Source organism: Toxotes jaculatrix, chromosome 18 (genome assembly GCF_017976425.1).
Source record: "Toxotes jaculatrix isolate fToxJac2 chromosome 18, fToxJac2.pri, whole genome shotgun sequence".
NCBI classification, from domain to species: domain Eukaryota; kingdom Metazoa; phylum Chordata; class Actinopteri; family Toxotidae; genus Toxotes; species Toxotes jaculatrix.
In genome coordinates, this window is record NC_054411.1 from 2,487,600 (window position 1) to 2,498,739 (window position 11,140).

Sequence of the window (11,140 nt, forward strand, 5' to 3'; positions counted from 1 at the left end):
TACAGTTTTATGTGATTTAATTAACATTGTGCTCCCACATGATTTTGAATTGACCCCGTGAGGCAACTAAACTTATGTTATCTAACAGATTCTGACATTGTAAAAATAATTTAATGACTATTAAATATAACATAACACTGTTTGTAACGTTAATAACGATGCAGTTGCCACAGGAGGAAATCCGTCCATGAAACTGTCTGTGTGCACATCTTGACTTGCAGGTGACGCCCACCTGTGGTCAGACTTCTCCGTTACCGTTAGCTCGGTTTCACGGCTCACAGCCGGACGCTGGAGCTCCAAGAATCAAAGCCAAAAGATTAAAAGCCACCTTGTGCCCTTTCTTCAGATTCTTTTAATGTATTTATATCCACACACAGAGAGGAAGGCAGCACACGAAACTTCACTTTGAAGTAACTTCTGAGGGATGTTTTCATAGCCACCTTTTTCAGACAGCTGTCGCAAGGCGGGAGATCGTTTTCAGTTAATAATTTTCAGTCAACTTCTGGTTCATGTCTCAGTGTTGAAAGAGCAGCTTCGCGTCCTGATAGAACCAAAAGAAAACTGACTGTGGGAATAATAAGTGGAGAACCGAACAGCAAGTGACATTTTCAGTGGCTGAAGTTACAACTGTGTTTATTTTGTCAGCAGCAGAAATCTGATCAACACAACAGTTTCCAACGACATCCTTAGTCACGCACACTGACCACACACACCTTTTCACAACGCACATGTTCAGTGTTGCTGGAGAAAGACGTCATAAACAAATAGGATCCATCACCTCAATCTTCCCCACACAACAGGTGTCAATAAAAATAGGACAAAATGTCTTCTAAACAACATCAGGACTGCCCTCAGTGTCCAATCTGTCTTCCTTTCTTGTCCTCTTGGTAAATCCGAACATGCCAAGTGGAGGTTTCCGGCATCAAACTAGAGGATTTCTGGGTGGTGAAGGTGAAACGTTCCACACAGCGACGTCTCTTTGCCATTTGAGGCTGCCAACACACACAGCTGCCGAGGCCCGCTCTGACATTTTCCCTCCAGTGAAGTTCAGAAGGAGCAGAAATGTAAACGTGGACTGATCATCACTCTGCAGGAGCTGCTGTGGTTTGAGCCTCGGTAAACAAACAGCTAATCCATCTCTGCAAGAGAAATTTTGTTATACTGGATTTATAAGGCAAGAAAAATACTGTCATTAGTCTCACTGTCAAGAATAATTCAGCCTTTTGTCTCGGCCCTGCTGCTCCACAGCTGCAAGCAGTAATTTATGCAGAAACATAAGGGCCTCATGAAATACACCGGATGCTCCCTGAGCACCTAAACAACACAGGGAGCAAATTTACATCAATTTCCATCAGGGACAAAAAAAAAAAAAAAAACACACCAAAGATGTTCAGCCATTTTTTTTCTTTTTTATAGAAGATTATTCAGCACCTGTAGAACTGAGTGACTCATCTGTAATCCCCCAAAATAAATGAATAGAAATATCTTCAGTCAGTTACATCTTTATGGAACTGATGATATAATAAAGTGTGATAACTTTGTCTCCCTTTTTTTTTTACAGTTTGACCTGGTAGATCGACGCACCGCTGAGGAAAGAACTCAAGGCGGAAATGAAGTGAAGGGAGAGAGAACACCTGTGTGAGGAGGAGGAGCAGCGTTCGTTTGTTTGGCGAATGACAAAGGCCCTGATCGGCCTGCTCACCAGTCCAGCCACGCAGGGACAGGAACACCCAGCGAGACCAGACCGGCCCCGACAACAACACTTTTTCACTGGGGCTGCAGCAGAAAACAACAGGAGGAGAATACCAACGAGCCGCAGAGCAGAAGCATTTACTCTGAACATTTAAAACATCAGAACTGTCTTAAAAAGCCATTTCAGTGCCTTTGCATGTTTTATGCCACAAATCATGTCCCGTAATTCATGTTTTCGATTTATTCAAAGCATGTTTTATCACCTTTCAGGAAGCTACTGGTTTCCATTTCATTTCATCAACATGCAAACAGCTTCACTTGCATATTTGAGTAATTCGTCAAAGAGAAGAGGAAATCGTGTCATTGCAGCATGAAATTGTAATTAATACCAGAGAAAATGGCACAAGTACAAAACCAGCAAAGTGAGTTATGTAAAAATATGCAAATAACAATTTCAGCATGTGTTAAATCAAAATATATTCATGGAAGTTATGCAAAAAGTAGAATAATGGATCACAGGAAGCAAAGAAGAAACTGTTTCATAATGCTATGATTTGTAATCCCGCCAGAATATGAAAAAACACCATAACATGACCTAAAAATATAATTATAACCTTACAGATCTGACAATGAACTGCACCTTATGTATGTAGAGTGTGTGTGTGTGTGTGTGTGTGTGTGAGAGAGAGAGAGAGAGAGAGAGAGCGAGAGAGGGGGGTCTATATAGCCACATAATGATTATACATTTAATTCAAAGCATGTTTTAATCACCAAAAAGAAGCAATGATCAGTGAATTTCATATGAATTTATTGTTTATTTTATTTATCACAGCTCATGGGCCGCTGTCTTGTGTTGCTTTGTGCATCTGTTTGTTATTATTGTGTGTGGATTTGGTGTCAGAGTACTCTGTCCCTCAGCAGGCAGTGAACACGTTACTGTCCTTCAAATCACACACCTTTGTGAAGCAGGTTTCTGTTTGATATCAGGCACAAAGACAAGAATGATGATGGAAACACCTCAGCAGTTTTTACTCACAATGACAAATGAATTATGAAATACGGTAGTGATGAAACTACAAACCCCCCCTCCTGAAGCAGTCCATGGTTCTGACAGGTTTGTCCTCTGGCAAATTAAATATGATTTTCTTGACCTTTTTAGCTTTAAGAATTCAAATCCAACAGAGGAGAGAAAAACAATGTTCCAGTATTTTCTCTATAGCAAATGATATGATTTCTGCAAGTTTATCTGACCCCAAATCAGCCTGTGAATACTGACACCTAGTGGACAGACATGTCCTCTAAATTCACTGCAGAGCTTGAACCATGAAAAAAATTTAAATTGCGACTTAAAAGGTATTTTTATTTGCCTAAAAACTTTTCCCTGTGTTTTATTATGATCATAGTCATGATGAAATAATTGAAAATTGAAAAATCACAAAATCATTCAATGATCATGAAAATTCACATTTTCAATTTTCATTAAAGTTTGCATAAATTATGACGCATCGCTCCGCCCTTCACAAAAGTAGATCAGCTGCTTTTCTGAGTAAAGAAGTGTTGATGTTGGTATCAGCTGCACTGGCCCTGTATTTACTTGGTATCGGATCATACCAACATTTCACACCCCTGTTGGTTCCTATGTTTCGTTTCGTAATCCATGGCCTGTCATATAATGGTCTGGCTCAATTATCACTGGCCAATCATTAGCCAATCAGAGATGACGACCCACCTGGTCGTTAGAGGAGGTGGGACTTAAAAGGGGGCAGGTGAAGGCCGCGAGGACCCTAGAAACAGGTGGACGCGGAGACGCTGGTTGTGTGTTCATTCAAATCTGTGAAACACCGTCGTTCGTCAGGTAAAGACCCGGGACTTTGAGTCAGTGTGTAACCTGATAGAACCGGACGCTGAGCCGTGTGTCGGAGCTGGTTTCAGCTCGTAGTTCAGCTAAACCGCGGTAGCACCGTGACCACCACGGGGAGCACCGAGTCCGCCATTATACCGCGCCATTTTGGAGGAGAGGAGAGCGCGTGTGCACGGAACACCGACTTCCATCGAGTTTCTGAGTGAGTATGGAGACAGCGCGAGCGCACTGAGGGAAACAGACCAGGTGTATCAGACCAGGTCCCGCCTGGACTGGTAATCGGTCATAGCGGGCATTTTCCCGGTGGGCCGACAGTCCTAGGGACCGATGTGTTTTTTTTTTGTTTTTTTTTTTTTTTTAAATTTAGAGGGGATGGCCCATTGGTCCATTTTCAATACAGACAGTGGCCTAAACCAATCAGGATATAGTAGCTTGCGAGAGCGGCCCCGCCCCTTTCTCTGCACTGATCCCCGCCACTTTCATAGTGTTGAGCGTGGAAACATTAAGAAGCGGAAGAAATGAGGTGCGGAGAAGTTGCGGGCTAAAAGATTAAAAAATCTCGCTATAGACGCTGCAAAATGTGCTAAAATAAGAGACACAAATGTGTCCAGAAAAAAACAAGAACACAAACCTCGTAAACATTAACAACAGATTGTGTTTGGAAAATTCTCCTGAAATTAAAAAGATGAAAAATCAAGAATCAGTGCATGAAGACTTTTTTACATTTTTAATGATGTCTCTGATTTGTTTACCTGCCTGTACTGGGTTATGCACAGTATAGTTGTTTATGTATATCAGAAAAAAAGTCCTTGATTTTTAAACTTTTTGTGTACGTTCTGTGCTCCGACTGAAAGAGACGCAAAATGTTTTGTAGTTGTTTTTCATGTCTCTGTAGTTGTTTTGTGTCTCTTTGTGGTCATGTGATGCATATTTGTTGTCATGTTGTGCAGTTTGTTGTCAATAATTCCTGAAACATGATTATTCAGTACATGTGGAGGTTATTTTAGTGTTTGTTTATCACAGCTCATGGGCCGCTGTCTTGTGTTGCTTTGTGCGTCTGTTTGTTATTATTGTGTGTGGATTTGGTGTCAGAGTACTCTGTCCCTCAGCAGGCAGTGAACACTTTACTGTCCTTCAAATCACACACCTTTGTGAAGCAGGTTTCAGTTTGATATCAGGCACAAAGACAAGTTTATCTGACCCCAAATCAGCCTGTGAATACTGACACCTAGTGGACAGACATGTCCTCTAATTTCACTGCAGAGCTTGAACCATGAAAACCTTTGGTTTTGTTTTGTTGCCGATGACTTAAAACAAAACTCCACTGAGGAAGCATCAGCTGGTCACCTTCTCCTTTGTCGTTCAGCCCTTCCCGTAAGCTACTGCTTCATAGGAGGTCCTGTTACCGTGACAACCGGTCAACACAGTGTGACTCAACATCAGACTGAACCAGCAAGGTCAACCAGAAAGTTTTCAAAGATTTTACTTAAAAAAAGAAGAAAAGGAGACGTTCAGTAATGAGCTGAGGACGAGTCTGTGAATACTGATGAAATGTGAGTCACATTTTCTGATAATAACACAGAACCTGCCTTAGATGATGCTTTGCTTTGCTTTAGTGCAAATTCTCCCACAAATTTGCAAATAATGAATTTAGTAAATCCAACTGTCGTGCACTGGAGACGGGTACTTGTGGGGTGGAGCAGTTTCCTGCTTTGTTCCAACATGATAAAAGAAAAAAATCAAACTCTGGTGAGCTGTTCATGTTTGTGATTAGATTGTGATTGTTGGGATTAAATTGTTTGTCTTTTGCCTTTAACCATTCACATTTTATATTCATCTTTATATGAAAAGTGAGTTTTGTTGTTAAAACAACCCGATGATATTTATTTTGATGATATTTCTTTTATTTAGAAAGAAATTGAACTCCCATCCTGTCTCTTTTAGTTCTTTTCTAACCCAGCAGAGGGCGCTGTAACCAAAAACATTATGGGCTGGACTGTAACACTAATCTGAGGATGTACAGCATCAGTAAATGCTTTTACTAAAAAGAACAATACTGTACTGAAAATCGGAGTAAACTAAAACACACAGAAGACAAGAGAAAACCAGCTCATTCATTTCCCTGACACGTTAAAGGGACTGAGCTCAGCAGGAGTCCATACTGCAGATATGACCTTTCAGTTAGAGTCAAAGTAAGCAGGGATTATACTCACCTCATGTCACACAGCAGTAATAATCCCCCAGTTACAAAACCTCAGAGCTCTCTGCTGTAAAGTGTCAAAGATAAAAGTACATGTTGTATTAAAAAAAAATATGTATATGTGTGTGTGTGTGTGTGTATATATATATACATGTATATGTATTTTATTTATTTATTTATTTTTTCTCAGCATGTCTTTTACATATGGTCAAAGGTCCTGGACAAAAGTACCGGTTTATTTTCCCCCACCCTACTCTCCACATACCAGCAGCACACCTGTGGCTCTGCCTTTGAGGGGGGGCTGGTTTGCAAGACCTTTGAAGTGATCTGCCTGTTACAGGCAGAGGCATAAATATGCATGAGACTCCAGGAATTTTATAACAGCAAAGATGAAAGATTTGAAAAGTGTGTCACACTTTTCTTATCAGGAATCGCGTCATGTTTTCTGTCAGAAGCAGGTTCAAGTTTTCCTTTGTCTCATGTGCGGTGAGGGCCCTGGCCCCTGGGCCTGTTTGTTATTTTCACACTGCAGAACAATGTGAACTCTAAAGAACCACAATTTATTTTATAAAGAATTTTATAAACCTGTAGAATAATGTACATTTTTTTACTAATACTTTCTTCACCTTTACCTAAATGCTGCTTGTATGAACTTTTATCTTTCACCACTATCAGTACATCAAACTTAGACGCAGACATAGAGGCATCCTGACTGGCTCCCTTCCAAGTCAGTCTTTCCCTGAACACCTTTGTCTCCAGACCAGATTTCCTGTCTGAGTCTGAGGGCAGGGCTGGATCTCAGGAACCCTCCCCAGCTCCCAGACCTGTGACTGGGATAAGAACTGGGACATGGACTGGGACTGTGACTGAGGAAGCCAGGGACAGCAGTGAGCTCACTCGCCCCCATCGTGTTTGACTGGTCATCATTGCCTTTGTTTCCTGCCTTCATTGTTCGAAATGAGCAGGAAGGATGAGCCATCTCAAAACCATCGGGACTGTTCTTTCTTTTCGTCACTCAGTTGCTGTAATGTGGTAACTGCTGGGGTTCAGCAGGATTATTCACTCAGCTCAATCGTAAATCAGGGTGTCTGCAGATCCTAAAGTTTTTTGTGGAGTGTGTCCAGTCATAGATTAACAACCAACAGGTTTAGTAGAAAAATACACTTCAAATCTATGTTGGTCTATGACCCACGTCATACTCCAGTGATTCCCAAAAAGATAGTAAATTCTTAAATTTGGCTTCTCTAACCTCCAAAACCTAATTCTTTGAACTATGGATTGATGGAAAAATACTGCTGCCAGTGATTTTTACTGTACGCTCAGTGTGACTAACAGTATTTCATCTGTTCTTCCACAGTGATCAACCTCACATCTTCTGTAAACACAGCTGTTTCTTGTCCTCTGTGAGACCACATGCCAGCCAACACGAAAAAGAAAAAGAAGCGGCTCCGAAAACCCACCAAAGATAAGCAAGAGAAGACAAACAAAGTATTGTATTGGGAGAAATAATGTTTGTCTGTAGGAACATGGCAAATTGTATTAGATGCAAACCCTATCCACAGTGTTTATATCACATTTAATCTCTGTGAAACATGTTCAAAGGTTTCCATTGACAAAACCTGCGAGGCCTTCGGGTCCGACAGGCCGGAGTTTGAGGTTTTCACGGACGAGATGATTCAGTGGTTTTCTGATCATCAGCCGCAGGTGGATCAGCATTTCAGCCTCAGGGACACAGACCGAAGTGGATCAGTTAACCTGAAGGATTTCAAACTCGGTAATCCAGCTTCTCTATTCACTGTCAGCCCCAAATCTGTGGGAAATGTCCCCATCCCTCCGCCCGTCTTTGGAAACAATTATGGTATTTTCTGGTATTATACAGCAAAGATCTGCAGGGGCTCAGATTGAAAACGCTCTTGTCATTTCTGTTCCAGCTCCTTGAATGTCAGTTAAAGATAAACTTGAAGGAAAAAGGGATTAGAAAGCGATAGGTGAGTCAGTATTAACCAAATGCCTCAGTGTGGTTGCACTCAAGTATTTATGGAGGGTACTGTGAATCAGACTTTTGATAATGGGAGCTGTGGCTCATTTCCTCTCATCCCCTCACAGATAAGAGCTGCTGGCTCTGGGAAACTAAACCGGGACAATGTCCCTTTTGTCTGTCAAACTTCAGACACACTGAGCAAACTATACTTTTGTACTGAAGGACGTTTGCAGAGCTCCAAGGAGCTCAGACCTGCAGTCTAACACTGTAGCTATGGGGGTGCAGACTGTGACTTCAGTGGGAAGAGGAACTGGTTGGTCAGGATGTTCAGACGAGGCTCTGGATGAGCTGCAGAGCAGTGGGAGGATTGTGTTCGGGCTCAAATTAGATGCAACATGAAAGCTTTCAAACGTTCACTGCAGTCCTGAACTCATCTAGACGGCACCTGGAGGACACAAATGTCTGAATCGTTTGGCGCAGACGTGCTTTTCGAATTAAAAATTTTATATAAGAATAACACTGAATGTCCGCACAGGGGTGTAAATGTTGTTTCATCTTTGACCGTCCAACGTGTCTCGTGTTGCAGGTCTGATGAACCTGGGCGTCCCCTGTCAGGAGTCTCAGCTCCACATGCTGACTGAGCTGCTGAAAACCAGCAACAATATGATCAGTTATCAAGACTTAAACAGACAAGTACAGAGCTTAAGGTAAAAATAAATACGCACACTGTCGATATATATTTTTTTGTGTTCCTGCATTTATTATCTGTGATGGTTTGTCTGTATTTTTGTCCCCATTGTCAAGACTGAGTCACAGCAGCACAGACGCAGCCGTCCAACAGCCAGAGGACGTCTCCGGTTTGAAAACCTGTCCCTATGATTGTCTGTTAAACCGTGACAGAGACAGGTATCCAGTGCACATTAACACAAATGAGAAAACAGACACAATTTTACAGACGTACATTTACATTTACTGAAAGACTGAACTTAAGTAAAATATTGGACTAATATTTTAACTTTTTCCTTTGATGTTGAGAAAGTGACCTGATTATGAAGTGAGACAAGGAAATACAGAAAATTCTTCCATTTAAGACGATGTAACATTTTTGCTTGAAAAAAATGATGATTAATCGATTACCAAACTAGTTATCAATTAATTTTCTTTCAATCGACTATTTATTGAAACTATTTGTAGCAGTTCTCTAAAAACGTATGAAGCTCAAGTTGTTTTTCCTCTTCTTTCTTTCTTTCTTTTCTCCTATTAATGTCTTGTGACCCTTCAGAGGGCCCTGAGCCCTAGGTTGGGAACCACTGCACTAAACTAACTGTATATAAATTTGTTAAAACGAGCTTCACCGTGAGCAGCTGCAGCGGTGAATGGCTGATGCATCAGTATTACTGGTCTGATGTGCTGCTTGAACTCTTGTGGAGGATGTGAATACTTCTCCCACCGCTGGTAAATATAGACATAAAGTCACAGTGTCACTTCTATTTAGAGTCAATGGAAGCAACAGCAGCTTGTTTTAACATCATGTAAAATAAAACGAAGCCACACAGACAGACGGACGGACATCAAGTATGTCCCAAAGAAAAACAGTCAGTTTGTTGGCGTTTGGCCTGAAAATGCAGCGACCAAACCTCCGTGGCTGAGGTTAACCAGTCAGAGCTATTTCTGACCTTCAGCTATCAGCAGTAACTCACGCTGTGACTGACCTCCTGCATTCAGATCCCTGAAGTTGCAGCTGGAGGACACACACAGACTCAACAGCTTTGCAAACAGAGGAGACCTCACTGTGACCTTTGGACAGGTGTTGTTGCCTGTTTTTGACCTGGCTGCCATAATTGTTTTGTGTGTGTGTGTGTGTGTGTGTGTGTTTCTGCAGCAGCTGCCATGTGATGCTGTAAATTACTGGTGTTTATTACGGAGGAAATATAATTATGTGAGGAAAAAAGATAAAGGAACCAAACAACACACAGAGAAAGAGTTTCTCTGAGACGACTAAGGTGGCCAGGTGGACGGCCCCGCCTACTCATTACCTGTACCTGCAGAAGACAGGGAAACAAGGTGCAACCTAACAGACCGAGGGGTTGTCACAATTCAGTCTGGGGTCAAATTTAAACAACGGCCCTGAAGCACAAACCACAACAACTGTTTGTGAACCTCGTTTTGTGTTGCACTCCGTTCCCTTTGTAAAAAAGTACAGACTCGAGTTCACTGAATTACCAGTAACATAATGTGAAGTGAATGCACCTTACAGACATGAAAATTATGTCAGGGTTTATAAAACATGTCATGTCAGGTCTGTGTGTATAACCCATAATTACAGCCACGCTCTCAAAGAGCTTCACAGGATCCTTATTTCAAAGCAAAAATTTAAATACCACCTCTAAACCCCCAGACGGCCACGTAAACCTGATTCTGTGTGAGCTGAAATCACGTTCTAACTGTCACCAACACAGGTTCATCCGTCTGAGTGTCAGACTGATCCCCTTCGACTCCTCTTCAGTCCATCCGGGGAACTTTGAGGTGGTTTTGTCGAGCAGCAGCAGAGTTTTCGGTCTGATCAGGATCATCCAGGACCGGGTCGGGATCCAGACCTCCAGGCTGGAGGTTTTCCGGAGCAGGAAAACCACAGAGGAGGCTCTGCCTCCAGAGAGCTCCCTGGAGGAGTGTGGCTTCAAAGGAGGCCCAGAGGAAAGTCCTCCAGAGGACACTGTGTACTACGACTACAGACTGGTGTTTACAGACTGTGCGGTCCTCAACTGTGACCACTACTTCAGGTCAAAGCCAGACTCTGCTGCCAGGAGGACTGGACTCAGTCTGTGACTGGACACTGTTGAGAAATCACACCAATATCTGTCAGTGTTTTTAACCACTTTGGTTCAGACTGAAATATCTCAACAAATACAGGATGTTTGCCGTAAAATTTTGTCCTGACGTTCATGTTTCCCAGAGGATGAACTTGATTGATCGAGAGGTTCACATCTGTGGTTTTTATTTGAATATTTCAGCAACTATTACATGGACTCTGGTGCGTGAAGTCTGTGGTTGTGTCCAAACACTGTTCACTGCTGGTGGAGTGTTTTATGTCACCTGAAGGCCACCGTAGTTCTCCTTCTTGCTTGGTTGGCAGTTGGTAACAGTCTGCACCTGCTTATTGTTTTGACCTCGTCCTTAATGTCAGTTCCATGTTGCTTTGAGGTCCATTTTGTTTCGTGTGTGGAAATGACAATGACAAACATTGTGCCTTGTGAGGTTTGGGAGGGGGAGGGGCTTTAAGCCAGGTGAGTCACAGGAATGGAGCTCAAACAAGAGGCTACTTTATTTCTCTGATGGGGAGGGGTTACTGATGGGGGGGCTGAAGAAACTGAAATTCCTTCCGGACCGAGGTACAGTCTGGTCCGGG

General features: G+C 42.2%; 1 protein-coding gene across 1 annotated transcript; it reads left to right on the forward strand.

The window, feature by feature from the left end:
* Window positions 1-4,975: 4,975 nt before the first annotated feature.
* On the forward strand, window positions 4,976-10,616 carry LOC121198862. The gene is made up of 6 exons (XM_041063217.1): window positions 4,976-5,106; window positions 7,111-7,241; window positions 7,356-7,527; window positions 8,321-8,441; window positions 8,539-8,640; window positions 10,194-10,616. Exons 2-6 carry the CDS (start codon window positions 7,167-7,169, stop codon window positions 10,558-10,560), a joined length of 837 nt encoding a protein of 278 aa, XP_040919151.1. The 5' UTR covers window positions 4,976-5,106; window positions 7,111-7,166; the 3' UTR covers window positions 10,561-10,616.
* Window positions 10,617-11,140: the final 524 nt, after the last annotated feature.